We start from the raw sequence: 18867 nt of genomic DNA, 5'->3' as shown, positions 1-18867 counted from the left end.
AATAACGTGGTTTTCCAGCAAAGTTATCTATCGGACAAACTAAACACAAGTATCATTGGTTACATGATGACTAGAACTATGCAGTTGGGGGGGTCATTATGGTGGTGACAGGTATCCTTTAAAGGAAGGGGGTATATACTTAGAACTGTACTTTTAAATGTGTCCACACTTGCTCTAGTCCAGATCTAGAATTTTTTTATTTTTTTATTTAGAAGCTAAGAAGAAATTGACTTTGATCTCATATCACTCCTGTGGCGGGAGAAAGGATGTATTTTCAGTTTATGGTATATTGGGGAATTGCTGTGTAAGCAATTTGTTATTTATTAGCCATGTATATATCTAAATGTTTTCAATCTAATTTTGAAGTCATTAATCCCTCTCTGTTCTCAAATTGATGTTCATAAATGTCAGGGTTTGTAGCAGCTCTATGTAAAGTGAAGTCTATAAATACCCAGTCAATGTGGGCAGCTGTCATAGAGCGTGCACTACTCTTAGTAGACGTTCCTATTGCTATGCATCCTGCAGTATTGCAGCTGGTTTTGGATGTTAATCTTGTTACTTGATCCTTATATTCAGTGGCTGGATCTGGATGTATAAGAATTCCTGCAGATCAATTGCGACGAGTAAACTGGATGTATATCATGTCACATGGGTGACATATGCTCTGGTGTCTTCACCGTGCAGGGTCTGCCGAGTTCTCTAGGGATATCCACGGTAATATGACAGGGATACGGTCTTTATACCATGTGGATTCTCAGGTATATTCAATGGGCCAGATTTATCATTAGCTCAGGTCAGAATAATGGAGTGAAAAAGTCCCAAACGCTAAAACTGCGCACAAATTTGCGACTTTTTTCTGCTCTGCACTATGCTCGCCAGTTTTCTGAAAGTGGGCGTGTTTTCTTATGTAAATGAATCTCTAGACAGATTTACTATTGGGACTATTTAAAAAGTCGCAAAAAAGTCGCAATTTCACTCCAGTGAGGACCATGCTTATTTTATGAGACTTTTTAATAGAACATGCGACTTTTTCATAAAAACGTGCAACTTTTTCGTAAAGATGTGCGACTTTTGTAAAGCTGCTTGCTGACGGATAAACTGCTACCGTCAAACCACATTTATTACAGTCTTAAAGGGCCGATCATAAATCTGACTTGGCTAAAACTGACTTTAGCCATATGTTAAAGTGGAGTGAGCTGTCAGAGTCATGATAAATCTGGCCCAGTATGTTTTACTGGGTCCCAACATGGTTATAAAGCTATGTAGGTATTCTGACTTGGACATGATACAAGTAAAATTTTAGGTTTTATACTTCTTGCAAGAATTTGAGTGACTCCCATGCAAGAGTTTTTTTTTAAACAGTTTAAACATGTTTTCTTGCTTTCATCTAAATTACGGTATATGAACTGAAAATCACTGCTGTACAAATGGGATGATGGGTGATTCTCACCTGGGAATGCATTTAGTTACTGTAGTGATAACACTTATTTCACACATTTCATCTATGTGAAGAGGACCTCAATGGAGGTACGTAAACCTTGTGTTTTAGGCTTTATACTTATGTTAAGTGATGGACAAACATCGACCGGGAAGATTCGCGAACGTGATTGCGTGAACGCAATCAAATATTCGCAAGTTTGCAGCGGGCCATTTTCACTTTAATGGCAGGCGAACCTGAAAAACCTTCAGGTCATATTTGCAGCCACCAAATACTTACTAGAAGTGCACAAATCGTCCCACAACATGGACAGTGACATACCAGAGGTGGATCAATGGCAAAAATAACCCTAAAAAATATGTTTTTTAATCAGGGGCCATTTTTATGCACCTTAAATGGAAACTTTCAAACATGTGCCCTGCTGGATCCTAGAAATTTTTTATTTTAGGCCACGGGAGTACAGGCCCCAAACATTAGGCATTCACTGGACAGAAAACATCAAGTGATTATGTGGGCTGGAGGTATATTAGACGGTTATTGGATATCAATTTTACTGCAGGCCAGTGGACTACAGGCCCCAAACATTAGGCATTCACCGGACAGAAAAGATCAAGTGATTATGTGGCTGGAGGTATATTAGACGGTCATTAGATATCAATTTTACTGCTTGCCAGTGGAGTACAGGCCCCAAACATTAGGCATTCACCGGACAGAAAACATCAAGTGATTATGTTGCTGGAGGTACATTAGGCGGTCACCGTATAACAATTTTACTGTTGGCCGTTACATTAAAGGCCCCAAAAATTATGCATTCAACGTACAGAAAAAGTAAAGTCATTATGTGGCTGGAGGTACATTAGGCGGTCACCATATAACAATTTTACTGTTGGCCAGTTAGATTACAGGCCCCAAAAATTATGCATTCACCGTACAGAAAAGATCAAGTCATTATATGGCTGGAGGTATATTAGATGGTCATTGTATATCAATTTTACTGCAGGCTAGTGGAGTACAGGACCCAAACATTAGGCATTTACCAGACAGAAAACATCAAATGATTATGTGGCTGGAGGTATATTAGACGGTCATTGGATATCAATTTTACTGCAGGCCAGTACAAATACATGTCAAATACATATGTTTAAAAGAACTAAAAATATTAAATTGGATTAAAAATATGAAATCCCCACTCTTGAAATTCAATTAAACGAGGTGCTGAATTCCTCTGAGATCCATGCCTCATTAATTTTTAGAAATGTGAGGTAGTCCACACTGTTGTGAGCTAGGCGAGTGCGCTTATCGGTCACGATCCCCCCTGCTGCGCTGAACGTCCTTTCGGACAGGACACTCGACGAGGGGCAAGCCAAGAGTTCCATGGCAAATTGTGCCAGGTCTGGCCACAGGTCAAGCCTGCACACCCAGTAGTCAAGGGGTTCCCCTCTTCTCAGAGCATCTACATCGGCCATTAACCCGATGTAGTCGGACACCTGTTGCTCTAGGCGTTCCTTGAGGCTGGACCTGGAGGGCTGTCGATAGGTTGGCGGCAAGAATGATCTCATATCCGAAGTGACCAACATATCTTCAAACCGCCCTCTTCTTGCATGTGCAGTAGGATTGGTACCCGCAACTGTTTCTCTGTGGGTAGAAATTCCTCTACCAGCGCCCGCAACAGCAGAAAGCAGCATCTCTCAAAGCAAGGCCTGGAAATGCTGCATTCTGATAGCCCTCTGTGATGCTGGTAACATGTATGCCATCCACGGACAACACTAGGGATCCCCGAAAAGTTTAAAGCCTGCTCTTCTTGCTCCTCCTCCTCCTCTTCCCCCCAGGCACCATCCTCCTCCTCCTCCTCTTCAGACTCCTGCTGCCTTGTCTCAGATGGAATAGCCCCCCCCCCCCCCCCCCCCCGGGAATTCATTCAGCATTGCGACTTCCTCATCTTCCTGCTCCTGCTCCTCGACGGCTTGATCAATGACACGATGCATTGCACGCTCCAGAAAGAAGGCGTAAGGTACGATGTCACTGATGGCTCCCTGGCTGCGTCTGACCAGTTTGGTGATCTCATCAGATGGCCACAGAAGTCTGCATGCATCGCGCATGAGCAGCCACTGGCGTGGTGGAAAAAAAACAAGCTCCCCAGAACCTGTCCTGCCGCAGAGTTCGTACAGGTAGTCGTTAATGGCATTCACTGCTGGAGCAGCCTATCAAGCATATACAAGGTGGAGTTCCAGTGCATCGGGCAGTCACAAATCAGACGTCTGACAGGCAAGTGGTGTCACCGCTGAAAGTCAGCAAGGTGAGCCATGGCCGTGTAAGATCTTCTAAAATGTCCAGAGAGTTTGCTGGCCTGCCACAAGATGTCCTGGACCCCGGCGTATTTGGCAACGAATCGCTGCACGACTAAGTTCAGGACGTGTGCCATTCACGGCACGTGTGTCATTTTGCCCTGTTTCAGCACGCTCAGGAGATTGGCACCATTGTCGCACACCACTTTACCAACTGTCAAATTGAGCGGGGTTAGCCACTGATCGGCCTGTGACCGCAGAGCTGAAAGGAGTTCAGGACCGGTGTGGATCTTGGCTTCCAGGCACAACAGCCGCAGCACAGCATGGCAACGTCTCACCTGGCACGTCGAATAGGTTCTGGGGAGCTGGGGGGTGCAGCGGAAGATGCTGTAGCAGTGGAAAAGGAGGAGTCAGCCAAAGAGGAGACGGAGGATGGAGTAGTAGGAGGAGGAGAAGAAGAAGAGGCAGGCCTGCATGCAATCCGTGGCAATAACACCAAATCCACACGGGCGCCACGGGTTGCATGCTTGACAGCCGTCAGAAGGTTCACCCAGTGGGCAGTAAAACTTATGTACCTTCACTGCCCGTGTTTGTTAGACCACGTGTCTGTGGTCAGATGTATCTTGGCATGACACTGTATGCCAGAGATACATTCACTTGCCTCTGAACATGGCCCTATAGCTCTGGGATACCCTTCTGGGTGAAATATTTCCTTCCGGGGTCCTTCCATTGCTGTGTGCCAATGCCCACAAATTTTCTAAAGGCCTCTGAGTCCACCAGTTTATATGGCAGTAGTTGGCGGGCTAGCAGTTCCTACAAGCTGGCAGTCAGCTTTTGGGGAAGAGGGTTATCCGGTGTCATCAACTTTTTGCGTTAGAAAAATTTGGGCCACGGAAGCCTGCCTTTTGCCAGATGAATGCGACGACGGCAAGGTGGAAGGAGAAGGAGAAGAGGCAGGACGTGGAGCACCGAGAGTGTGGCTTTGTGTGTTCTGATGGTGTTGCTCCCATTGGGCTCGGTGATGGGAGGCCAGGTGCCTTCTTGAGACGGTCGTCCCTAGTTAGTGTTGGGCTTACCGCGGCTTATGCGTTGACAGCACAGGCTGCAGATAGCAACACTATTGTCAGCAGCGGACACGTTAAAAAAAGCCCACACTGCGTAGCCATGTGCCAGCGTCGTGGGATCGCCAGATGTGACTGTGCATGGTGGATGGCTTGCTCCAGATACATTTGCAGTCTGCTTTTTGCACGATGTGCACTGCGAGTTCTGCCTGCTTCTCCTACTTCTACTCCCTATATGCTACTTTGTCTCTCCCTCTGAACTCCCCTCCTCTTTCTCTTTTGTGGGCACCCACGTGACATCTATCGAACACATCATCATCGTCACCTTCACCACCACTGACATTAGAGATATTGGAGTAGTGTCATGTCCTGCTCTGACTATGTATGGAGGTCAGCCAGAATAGCAGCACGTGTTTAGTGTTCTGTTTTGGAGCTGTGCTGGATCCGCCTCCCATCAGGTGCACTGAGTGGGGTCATTAGTTTAAAAAGCACTCTATCCCAGTGCTCTGAGCGGGTTATAGAAATCATTCTGGCCTTGGAAGCAAGGAGGGAAGGTTGTCTGTTCCAGCTCAGAAAAGATAAGTGTTGTTTCAGTTTTTGTTGTTTGCTATCTTGGTTGTGTTGGTGTCATCTCTCCCATCCAGGTTCTGTGCGAGCAGGCTGCTCCTATTCCCCTTTTCACAATCTCAGGGAATCTAGGGTGTTTTAGCCAAGGCACGAGGACACTTCATTCCTACCATCAAGGTTTGAATGTGGGCTGAGCAGAGCAGGGAGAGAAGTCAGGGATTTGCTAGGAGGTGACCCTTCCCCTGGTTCTCGCCTAGAGCCTGGTTTGCTGGTTTATCTGTATGTCTGAGATCCCGTCCGGCGTGACAAGTAGGCAGCAATAGCGGAGTCCTCCATCCTTGGGCTGATCTGGGTACTATCCTCCGACTGCTGGGTGGCGGCCGTTGCTACCTCCTCCTCCTCATCCGATGCTAAGAATGGCTGCGCATCGGTAAGATTTGGGAATGGATGGGAAAATAATTCCTCTGACTCGAGCGGAGGGGCTATGGTGGTGGTGGTGGTGGTGTCTTCGTGGGTGGATACAGCAGAGAGTGAGGAGGGTGCAGATACAGAGGATGAGGAGGGTGCAGAAGTGGAAGGCTGAGTGAGCCACTCAACCAACTCTGGTGCGTCCTTTGACGTAATCACACGCACTTTCTCCAACTTCCCACTTAGGCTTCGGCCTGGTGCACCTGCCTGACCCCTACCACCACTGTGGAAAGGCCTGTCTCTTCCTCTGCCTGCCATTTTCAAAATGACCCTTTGACAAAGTCCCTATAGAAGAGCAGTATTTGTGGTAGCAGATATATAGAACCTCTTAATGATTATTTGCTGGAAGCAGCTATATCAAACCCATTAATAATTTTTTGGGGGGCAACAGGTATATCACACAAGTTGTAATTAGTTGTTCCAATAGCGTTTGTCCCTATGTATAGCTGCGGTATCTCAGCAGAACCGCACACAGCTGCTGCACAATACAAATGCACTATATAGAAATTATATTATAGGTATATCACACCCCTCCTGAGGAAGCAAACAACATGCGAAACGCGCGTCGAGGAGCGCCATTGCCCTGGTGTCAGTCCCAGCTTCGTTGGTATGTAGCCTCATTACTTGACATGTTTGTTCTGGACCTAGGCAGTATTGCCGCATGGTGTTTTGGGGCACGTACGCAGTCTGAATATATCTCATGCTCTCTGTTGTATCATATCCATTTGGATATTTTTTACACTTCTGCATTGTAAAATTGAGGTATTACCATTACAATTTATATGACTGGGCTGATAATAGGGTGATGTAGGACTGTGGTTGTCCCTGCCCATTTACTTATATATATTATGCATCATGTACATTTTTATTGATACATTAATAAAATTGATTTGCATTTCTCTATATTGGTGTGTCATGCACTCCTCATTTGTTGTGTCATTTTGTAAGTTGCGGGAGTGGACCGTTTACATTGAGACCGTAGGTGATTTTGTATCTCACACCCCTGCCTAAATCAGTTTTTTTGAGGGGCAACTGGTATATCACACCAGTTGCAATTAGTTGTTCCAATAGCGTTTGTCCCTCTGTATAGCTGCGGTATCTCAGCAGAACCGCATACAACTGCTGCGCAATACAAATGCACTATCTTATAGAAAGTATATTATAGGTATATCACACCCCTACCTCAGTCAGTTTTTTTGGGGGGGCAACTGGTATATCACACCAGTTGCAATTAGTTGTTCCAATAGCGTTTTTCCCTCTGTATAGCTGAAGTAGCTCAGCAGAACCGCACATAACTGCTGCACAATACTAATGCACTATAATATACTTTCTATGTTACAAAGTATAATATAAGTATATCGCATCCCTCTTTATGTCACATCTATAGATGGCATACCTATACCTGTCCTTAAAAGGACTTTTTTGGCCCTATTAGCTAGTGTTTGGTGTCCCTAACAGTTTGTCCCTGCTGTCCCTAACAGCAACCTCTGTCTACACTGGCAAAAGACTGAATGTAAAATGGCAGCCAGATCGGGTTTATTTATAGGGTAGGGGGTGTGTCCATGTGCTAAAATGTCTCAATTTTCTGTCCTGTCCCACCTGATGGATGTGTCATGTGTCAAAGTTCTGCACAATACAAAAGAATACGGCACCGGCGGACATGGCCATATGTTCGCCTGTTCAGAGAATCGCGAACAGGCAAAGTTGCCGCAAAACGTCCGTCGGGTGAACCGCAAGGCCATTTCTACTCATGATGAACTGTTTTATTATAATAGATAGTATTTTATTAGCGAGTAGCAGGCGACGATTTAGCGAGTCGTTTGCATACAAAAGATGTTTTATTACACATAACAATATTCGCTAAATATTTTTTGCTGTTTGCTCATTACTCTGAATGTTGCTTGGTCGCCCCTAGAGCATTTATACTGCTAAATGCTGTTAGATTTCTGATTAGACGAGGGGATATTGTGGAAACTAATGATAATCAGTCAGACAGATTTGTCTGATCCTGGTAAAAAGAAGCAGGATCGCTGCACACTATTACATGTGATGATAATTGCTCAAATTCAAAAGATTATATGAAAATTCAGTCGATAATTGTGCCATCAAATAGGCCCTTCCTTTACATTGCATAGAAGCAGTTCTTCTTAGAACAGTGCCATGTTTTGCGATCCACAAATTGCGTAACGGAATGGACACCCATTATAAAAATGCCTATTATTGTCCGCAAAATGGACAAGAATAGGACATGTTCTATTCTTTTTGCGAGGCCACGGAATGGAGCAACGGATGCGGGTAGCACACGGAGTGGGAGCGGACTCCCTTTGTCTCCCATCGATGTGTGTCCACCCAGGCCCCGGCCTGCCTCTAGAGTTTTCCAGCAGCCTGTGCATTTCTGGCATAGCCTGCTGGTCAATGTTAGTATAGCACGGACATTAAAATACACTATAGAAATAAAAAAAAAGATTTTTAATGGAAATTAATCATGTAATTTATCCTGTTCGGTAAACACAAAAAACAAAAAAAATGAAATGCCAGAATTCCTGCTTTTTGCTTATTCGTCACCAAAAATACAAAATAAAAAGCGATAAAAAATTGTTATGTATCCCAAAATGATACCAATGAAAACTACAAGGCATCCTGCAAAAATCAAATCCTCACACAGCTCTGTAAAAATGAAAAAGTTATGGGTCTTCTTTTTAAAAACATATTTTTTATTGCGCAAAAGTAGTAAACCATAAAACAACTACCGGTATATACACTCACCTAAAGAATTATTAGGAACACCATACTAATATGTTGTTGGACCCCCTTTTGCCTTCAGAACTGCCTTAATTCTATGTGGCATTGATTCAACAAGGTGCTGATAGCATTCTTTAGAAATGTTGGCCTATATTGATAGGATAGCATTTTGCAGTTGATGGAGATTTGAGGGATGCACATCCAGGGCACGAAGCTCCTGTTCCACCACATCCCAAAAATGCTCTATTGGGTTGAGATCTGGTGACTGTGGGGGCCATTTTAGTAGTGAACTCATTGTCATGTTCAAGAAACCAATTTGAAATGATTCGAGCTTTGTGACATGGTGCATTATCCTGCTGGAAGTAGCCATCAGAGGATGGGTACATGGTGGTCATGAAGGGATGGACATGGCCAGAAACAATGCTCAGGTAGCCGTGGCATTTAAACGATGGCCAATTGGCACTAAGGGGCCAAAAGTGTGCCCAGAAAACATCCCCCACACCATTACACCACCACCACCAGCCTGCACAGTGGTAACAAAGCATGATGGATACATGCTCTTATTCTGTTTACGCCAAATTCGGACTCTACCATCTGAATGTCTCAACAGAAATCGAGACTCATCAGACCAGGCAACATTTTTCCAGTCTTCAATAGTTCAATTTTGGTGAGCTCGTGCAAATTGTAGCCTCTTTTTCCTATTTGTAGTAGCGATGAGTGATACCCGGTGGGGTCCTCTGCTGTTGTAGCTCATCCGCCTCAAGGTTGTGCGTGTTGTGGCTTCACAAATGCTTTGCTGCATACCTCGGTTGTAACGAGTGGTTATTTCAGTTAACGTTGCTCTTCTATCAGCTTGAATCAGTCGGCCCATTCTCCTCTGACCTCTAGCATCAACAAGGCATTTTCGCCCACAGGACTGTCGCATACTGGATGTTTTTCTCTTTTCACACCATTCTTTGTAAACCCTAGAAATGGTTGTGTGTGAAAATCCCAGTAACTGAGCAGATTGTGAAATACTCAGACCGGCCCGTCTGGCACCAACAACCATGCCGCGCTCAAAATTGCTTAAATCGCCTTTCTTTCCCATTCTGACATTCAGTTTGGAGTTCAGGAGATTGTCTTGACCAGGACCACAACCCTACATGCATTGAAGCAACTGCCATGTGATTGGTTGACTAGATAATCGCATTAATGAGAAATAGAACAGGTGTTCCTAATAATTCTTTAGGTGAGTGTATATATTTGGTATCGCTGTAATGGTACTGGCCCTAAGAATAAAGTTAACAGGTCATTTATGCTGAGAAATGAATGCCACAAAATTTATAACGTAAAAACTCAAGGCAGTATTGCTGTTTTTTCCTATTCCCCTCCCAGAAAGAGTTTAATCAGTATGTTATATGTACCCCAAAATGGCACCATTAAAAACTACTTGTCCTGTAAAAAACAAGCTCTCATACAGCTACATAGATGGAAAAACAAAAGTTATAGCTCTTGAAGGCAACAATGAAAAAATGAAAAAAAATAGTTTGGTCAGTAAGGCCCAAAATAGGCTCGTCACTAAATTCACATGGTCCATGCAGAGAAAATTGCAGCATACACTACTTTGGTCCGATTTTCACTTAATGGGTTTCTACCACCTAATTTGGACCTAATTAGCTGTCAGACACTAGCGATCTGCTAGTGTCTGCTCTACCTAACCATGCTATTCTAAGACCTTTGTGTGCAGCCGTTACACTGCGCAGGCGCAGTGACTGTCTGACCGGCCGGGCGTCGTCTGTTCCTCTGAGCACTCTGACGTAATCGGCGCAGGCACAGTGGAGATGCCGGCGCAGGGAGCACTCAGACAGTCACTGCGCCTACGCCGAATACAGACGCACACGGCGCAGGCGCGAGAATTCGGCCGATGGATGAGATGGAGGCTGGCAATCTAGAGGAGATATGCGGGCTTGACGGAGGAGCGGGGCGGAATACAGGGTGAGTAGACGGAGCCTCTGGGTGCTGAAAAGACGCCCCCATAGCACCTAAAGGCTCATTTGCATTTTTTTAGTGTAACGGCTCCACACAAAGGTCTTAGAATAGCATTGTTAGGTAGATTAGACACTAACAGATCGCTAGTGTCTGAGAGCTAATTAGGTCCAAATGAGGTGGTAGAAACCCTTTAAGAAAATGGGTTTACTAGAAAAATGTATCGTACACAGACACCATCCACTTGCAGTCCATTTAAAAATCGTCTGTTCTAGCAGCGGGAACACGGATGAGTATAACATTGCTTGTCTGAATATAGGCTTAGCTTAAAAACTCACCTGCTCTGAGTAGCTATTTTGCTCACTCTCTCTAAGTCTAGGTTGTAGTTTTGCAAGTTTTTGCAATTTCCAGTAAAAGGTGTATTCTGGTTATGTTACGTTATAGGATAGGGGATAACTATTACATTGGTGGGGGTCCTACTGCTGGGACCCCCCCACTGATCATGAGAACAGGGACCATGTTACCCCATGGAGCCCCCCCCCGAATTGAACTGAGCAGATGGTCAAGCATGTGCACAGACTCTCTATTCATTTCTATGGGAGTTATGGAGCTAGCCGAGTAAAGTGCTCAGCTATCTCCGGAAATCCCACAGAAATGACTGGAGAGGCTGTGCACATGCTTGACCATCTGCTCAGTTTAATTCGGGGGAACTCCATGGGGTACAGAGTTCCCGTTCTCATGATCGGTGGGGGGTCCCAGCGGTTGATTTGATAACTATCCTCCTATCCCATGGATAGAGGATAACTTAGCATAACCAGAATTCCTCTTTAATGTGAGTTACAAAACTAAAGACCCCATTACACAGTCCGACACAGCAAGCAACTATCAAGATCAAACAGTTCATTCCCAATAATTGCCTGTATGTCAGAGGAGTGGAGAGCTGCATTTACATGCAGTAATCACCTCCTCTATGTGGAGAAGAGTAATCACTACCGAGATCGCTTGTTCCCATAGAAAATCATTGCTTGCTGGCAGCAGGTCACTGTTTAGAGAGGATGATCTGCTGCCGAGAAACAATGAGTGAGTGTTAGTTCATTCATTGGGTGGTTGGTGGCACCTTTATGCAGGCCAATTATCAGGAATGAGTGCCCCCAGGAATACTCCTTCCCAATAAAGATGTTATACTACACCTTGGGGATTTAACAAGCTATAAATATCTACTGTGGAAGTTCAGTTCTTTGTTTTATAGCATATTTTACCTCTTGCCATATTCCTTTAAAGCACAACTCTGATTTATTTCAGATAATATGGACATTGTATATGTAACATGTCGACATAGGTTGATCTCCATAAAGGCTCAACACATCATGTCCATACAGGTCAATATGACAGACCCATGGGGACTACATATCTACGGGAGTGTTCATCTGACAAGATGAAACAAGTGTGCATGTCGCAATCTGGGCCGTATTTGCCACTAAGTACTGGAGGTCTAGTGCCAAGGGTGATGTCTTTTGGAAGGGTGGGGCCAGCTTTCAGTGACAAAAAAATAAATGGAAATATATTCTTTACAACCCTCTCTCCTGTCTCTCATCACACCAGGGGCGTAACTACTGTAGTGGCAGACAATGCGACTGCTATGGGGTCCAGGGTAAGAGGGGGCCCAGTTGGGATCATCTCCTCTTCTACTGGAGGTGAAAACTTGATCCTGACTCTACCCTCTAAGGAACAACTTTTAGCAAATGAGGCAAAGAAACAATGGCCCTTCTCTATGTACGCCACTGCATCACACTTTTAAAAAAAGTTATGTTTTTTTAGGAGGAGGGGGGAACGAGCCACATACTGCACAATCCTTAGAGATGCAGCGGAAACTTCAGTGATTAGTAACGGGGGGGGGGGGGGGGACTTCAGTGGAAGGAAGCTCATTGAAAGGGTGCACTACAAAGCAATGTTGTCTGATCAGTAGTGTTGATCGTGAATATTCTAATCACAAATTTTTATCGCGAATATTGCCACTTCGAGAATTCGTGAATATCCGGAATATAGTGCTATATCATAATCACCAATATTCTAGATTTTTTTTTCATCAGTACCCATGATCCCTCACTGCTTCTTGCTTGTGGCCCATTGAGAAGGCTGCAATATCTTTGACTTTAGGAGTAGTATTGATCGAAAATTTTCGTATCACGAATACCCGATTGCCGATTTTCGCAATCAAGAAAATAATCACTGGAGATCACGAATTCTGAATTCGCGAATATATGACGAATATTCGCCCAAATATTCGAATATTGCCCCTGCCGCTCATCACTGCTGATCAGTACATTAGTATGTTGCAGTGTGAAGTCCAGCATCAGTAATCCATGAGAGAGGTGAGCTTGGGTATTCGCTCCAAACATGTGAGGCCTGGTACTGGTTTTGCATCTTCAGCTATGGCTACATGCATCTGTACACGTGTTTCATATCACAGAATGTGCTGTCTAACTTTAGGGGTCATTTAGAAAAAACTTTTTTTTACTTCAGTCATTGTTTCTCCTCTACTTTGCTGGAGGATTTGCCTAATTTATGACAGGGCATGCTCCTTACAAAACTACTCTAGCCCCTGACTGGAGTAGTTTTCCCCTGTGCCCCTTGTCATATAGTAGGCGCACCTGCAGCAGTCCATACACCTGGAGAGAAAACTACTTTAGCCCCGGACTAGAGTCGTTTTCACTCCTCTTTTACGCTTGTTTCCAGGTGAAAGAGTTTGTAAATTTGAGATATGCTGCTGCCAATACAGTCATGTAAATGACCAAAAGTCGAGCGGAATGTTCATCCCATTCTTTCCATTTATTTAGCATTTTCCCTCTAGTAACTTCACTAGGAAAAACTGCATGAAAACGTATATATGTGAAAACGGAGATCTAGAGCAGTGAAGTACTGCTTTCTCCTGGACTGCTGACCGTTCAAAGTGCTGAGAACTTTGAAATATACGAGAGTATGAGGGCAATTGATAATTGACTGTTTTATACTGTATATACATTTTTTAGAGCACTACTGAAAAATTTTATGCCTGATTTTATTAAAATAGAGCTAACTTGTTAACAAAATATCAGGTCTAAGTTTAGAACTTTTTGATGATACTCTCAACTTGTGAATTGTTTCTAAATGTCAAATTACACAGAACATAACTTACTTCACAAGTATGCCAATCAGAAGACACCTGTATGCCTCTGATTGGGCTTCAAAGATATTTTTATCTCTCTTCAGGCAAGAGTAATTCCAAAGGCCAGAAAATTGTTAATGAAAATGTGTACTTTTTATTTGCTATGTGTTTTAAAAAAAAACACCTAAAATGCTTAAAAAGGTTTTTCCAGGATTTCTTTTTACTAATAACCTATACTCTGGGTAGGTAATCTAATCAATCGGGGTCCAACAACCAGGACTCTTGCTGATCAGCTGTTTTGAGAAGGCAAAAAAGTGCCGCTGCCTTCTCCTGGCTCACCAAGCTCACTTGAATGGGGCTGAGCTGTTCCTAGGCCACGTGATACATGAATGTGTCGTCACCCAGCCTAGGACAAGCTTAGAGAAGGCCACGGTGCTCACAGGAGTGCTGGTGCCTTCTTAAACAGGGGTGTTGGACCAGTCAGATACTGATGACCTTTAAGTATCAGAAAACCCCTTTAAGATAATTTAGAAGACCAGTATTGATGGCGTACCTTAAGGTTAGGTCATCAATATCTGATTGTGGGGTTCTAACTACAGTCAGGCCCCACGGATCAGCTGTTTAAAGAGGCCGAGCTGTTCAGGTGACTGTTGGTCTCTCCTCACATCACCATCTAGTACAATATATAGCAGCTGTGCTTGATATTGCAGCCCAGGCCTATTCAATTGACTGGGACTGAACTGCAAATAGGCCATGCAACCAATGAACAAGACGTCGCTGGATTAGGAAGAGCTTTGGAAGTCAGGCCCCCACCAATCAGATATTGATGATCTATTCTGAGAAATGGCTATCACTATTGAACTCCTGGAAAATCCCTTTAATGAGAAATGTGCCCTAAATCAGAACGCTCATTTCTACATCTGTGGTTTGAATTGTCAGTTGAGAAATCTCTTCCAATGTCAATGTCTGAGGTGGTGATCTTTCTAGGTGGGCATAGACATGAGATTTTGTTACTGCTGAGAATATTACATCTTAGTACAAAAATACCCCTTTAATGTGTGCCAGTACAAAAAAATACCCCCTTATAATGTGCATTAGTACAAAAAACACTCCTTACAATGGCACCAGTACAAAAAACACGCCCTTAAAATGTGCGCAAGTACAAAAAAAACTTTACATACCCCCTTACTTTTCAGATCAGACCCCCATATCAGATCTGACCCTCATTTCACACCCCCATATCATACCCCAAATCAGACTCCCATATAAGATCTTCAGATCAAACCCCTATTTCAGATCTTAAATCAGAACCCCATATCAGACCTCAAATCAGACGCCCATCTTTGATCCTCAGATCAGACGCCCATATCAGATCCTCAGATCAGACGCCCATATCAGATCCTCAGATCAGAACCCTATATCAGATCCTCAGATCAGAACCCTATATCAGATCTCAGATCAGACCCCCATTTCTAATTTCAGCTCTGACCCCCATATCAAACCTCATATGACATCCTCATCAGACCTATCAGATCCAAAATATATAAATTAACTTACCTGTCCTGCTCTGCCGCTACTCTGCAGGTCCGGGGTTCTCTCCTACAGTCACACTCCGTTGTGTTCTCCTAGCCCATTCTGCACTGTGACCTGACTACATACAAAGTCAAGTCATAGTGTGCGCACTATGCCCTTATGCTGTATGCAATCAGTGCAGAGCGGACCCGGAGAAGACCAGGGAGGGGTGAGTACAATGCTTCACTCATCATTCCCCGAGACTTCTGCATACTAGTGAGTGCCTCCATCATGGAAGCAATCACTAGTATTCACTTTATAAGATGCACTGCATCTTATAAAGCAAAAAATATGGTAATTAGAGGTGCGCCATTGGCAAGGGGGTCCGGCTACTTGTGACCAATGTGTAGGTAAAATTACTATTTGACACTTACTAATATAATCTTTGTTGATATTCTGTGCCGTTTGCTATATTTCATAAGCCATGCCCCTTGTTAGGCAAATCTTCTGTGCTGTCCACATACAGGCCCTGTCCATAAGATGGCTGCTGATGGAGGGTCATGTGACCAGACATCACTCTGCCTTCTCCATTCAAACTCTGCACTTGCACTAAACTCCCAACAGTGCAAATGCAGATGGCAAGGGCAATGTATTTGAATTGAAGAGGGTGAGCAATTTACCTGGTCATGTGACCCTCCATCAGCAGCCATTTTAGGGACAGGACCTCTGTGTGGAAAACACAAAAGACTTGGCCAAGGGGACATACCTTATGAAATGTATAAAATGATGCAGAATATCTACAAAGACTACTGTAGATTAGTAAGTGCCATACGATCATTTTACAGACACATTGATCAACCCCTTTATTGTGACAGACATTGAAGAGCAATGAATAGACAGCCTGGATTTCTAATATATCGGCAAGGCCATTTTCAGAGTTTACTCAGTGTTTGATCAATGATTTCCATCAGTGACTTTGACCCAAAAGCAGGTGTGGGTCAAAAACACAGAACAGGTGCAGATCTTTCCATTATACCTTATATATGTGTAACCTCCTCTCCTGGATTAGGCCTCGTTCACATTTCAGTTTTTCACTGACGTGTGCTGACTGCATTTTCTGTGGCCAGCACACGTACCCATTGATTTAAATGTGTCTGTTCACATTTCAGTATTCAGTGTATCCTGGGTCAGTAAAAAAATCACAGGGACATGTACTACTTTGATCCGTGATGTGGACCAAGCACGCCCATTGAAGTCTATGGGTCCGTGAAAATCACTGACACACATCCGTGTTGTGTCCGTGTTGCGTCCGTTTTTCACTAAAGACTAATAGGAGATTCTTTGGAAATTAATTTTCAGCTGAGCAACGTCAGTGAATTACGGATGACACACGGATGGTAAAAACGGACACATGGACCAACCACAGACCCTTCACAGACATCTTTGCAGATGAAACATGTACGCTTTTTTCACAAATGTGACACTGACACGGAAATGTGAACGAGGCCTTTGGCTCACAATATCTGATGGAAATCACTGATCAAACGCTGACCAAACACCGACTGTGTGAAAGTGGCCTAACTGTAGAAATGTGTACATTTTTCAGAATTGTTTTAATTCTTTGACCTGCATTATGAATAGTATGCAATAATGTAAATTTTTATGCAAAGTGCCAGTTATGCTTCATGTACGGTACGTAGCCACGTCCGTATTCTGCTACACAAACAACGGATCTGCAAAATAAAAATGAAATCATTTTGACTGCTGAAATGATGAGTTTGAAGTGCAAACTGTAGCCAGATTGTAAGGAGTTTAATAACACCTACAAAATTATTATCTTATCGGCAGGCATTTCTACAGTCTGTATCTGTGACTTCTCTAAAAGCAGCAATCGAGGAGGGCTTAAAGAAAAATACGATATCAATCAACAAAAGTTATGGAAGTATAACAGTTGAAATTTGGGATGGGCATTTTTTTGATGAGGAGCACCCTTCTTTACCGGTAAGCCTTGCTAAAATTCAGTTCTATAATGGACATTTTGCATTGAAATCTCTGTAAACAGTGGTGGAAATTTATCAAAACCAGTGTAAGGAGAACTGGCTTAGTTGCCCATAGCAACCAATGAGATGCCACCTTTCAATTTCCTGAAAAATGAAAGATGGAATCTGATTGGTTGCTATGGGAAACAAAGCCAGTTTTCCTTTAAACCAGTTTTGATAAATCTCCTCCAATAAATACATCACATTTTCATGTTACAACTTGACCATACAGAAATGAGTGCCGCTATATAGACACTAAGGGGGTCATTTATCATGTTGAAATATGCCTATTTTAGGCATACTTCAGATGCAGATAGCGGCACAACTAACTGTTGTGCCGCTATCTGTGTCTCCAAGTTCGCCCCTCTCATGCCAGGTCTGAAATTGTAGGCGTGGCGTGGGTGGGGAAGGGAAAAAGCCAGCAGGCCCCTATCATTGACCATTTTGTGTGCCTGTTTTAGGCGTAGAAAAAGGTCTAAATGTAAGACAGCAAGGAAGCTGTTTTATATTTAGAACTGGCGCTGGATGCGCAGAAGTTATGGAGATCCCAGCGCCTCTTCATAACTTCTGCGGATCCACCTCCAGCAATAGGGCTTTATTAAGACCGGCATCTAAAACGATGATTTTAATAAATATGCCCCTAATTATCTCTTCCTGCACAAAATGTCCGTCACAGATTACATTTATAGGAAACGTAGTAGTGCTCCCTTTTTCTTTCAAGGGGTTTCCCCATCTCTGCCATTCATGGCTGAAATCAGAATACCCGTCATATGCCGAGGGCACAGGTGGCTGGGGTTACGGAAACAGATAAGTGCGCTTTGCCTCTCTGTTCCTGTAAGTCCCAACGAAGTAAAAGGGAACTGCACAACCTGAGTAGCACCATGAGTTGTGTTGTTTCTGTTACCCAGGAGCTATGGAAACAGTGGAAATCACTCTGCCACCTTGTTTCCATAGCTCTCATTCACTTCACAGCCCGGCTGGCTGTTTTCGTAACTCTGACTACCTTTGGCCTCTGCATAAAATGTTTATTCCAATGGTTATTAGAAGAGTTGTAGATCTTCACTGACATACATAATGTAGTATGCTGTATAAAACTGGCCATAGACATATCATCTCTGACTTCTCCTTGAAGGGGTTATCCAAAGATGAATGTAAAAAATTGGTCATCAGACATCATATAGTACATAACTATCTCTTTCGAATAAAGCTACAAGACTTAAAGAGGAAAAAAGAGAATAGTGGAGCACCAAAAGCTAGAGCAATAAAGAGTCTAGCCGTAGGGTGTCAAAGTAGGCACCATAGAATCGCAAGTTGAAGTGTTAAAAACCCTTATAGGGTGATAAACACCTGATACCCAGGTGGATCCAGAAGGTGAGTACATAAAAGGATGTGTCTTAGGAAGTAAAAAAATAGGCAAATGAAAATTAAAACACTAACAATAAAATCAAACAAGTGTCCGTAAAATTGGGTCACATTAGGATATATACACACACTGTGTGTTACTCACTTCACCAGGGAGGGTGACGCAAGATAAAGTCAAAACTCTTCACGCCAAACCCTCCCTCGCCGAGGTAGCATGTAGAATGGTAAACTCCTTAAAGAGTTTTGAGTGTATCTTGCGCCACCCTCCTGGTGAGGTGAGTAA

The 18867-nt window shown here is 43.5% G+C and overlaps 1 protein-coding gene across 1 annotated transcript in view; it reads left to right on the top strand.

Annotated features, from left to right (window-relative positions):
- LOC122931550 overlaps positions 1-18867 on the top strand; it is a 168488-nt gene that overhangs the window by 138405 nt on the left and 11216 nt on the right. The window contains exon 12 of the mRNA XM_044285623.1: positions 17032-17184. Within this exon, the coding sequence (XP_044141558.1) occupies positions 17032-17184 (153 nt within the window). The remainder of the gene's footprint in view (positions 1-17031; positions 17185-18867) is intronic.

Source organism: Bufo gargarizans, chromosome 3 (assembly GCF_014858855.1).
Source record: "Bufo gargarizans isolate SCDJY-AF-19 chromosome 3, ASM1485885v1, whole genome shotgun sequence".
NCBI lineage: Eukaryota > Metazoa > Chordata > Amphibia > Anura > Bufonidae > Bufo > Bufo gargarizans.
This window is presented reverse-complemented; position numbering and strand designations above follow the sequence as displayed.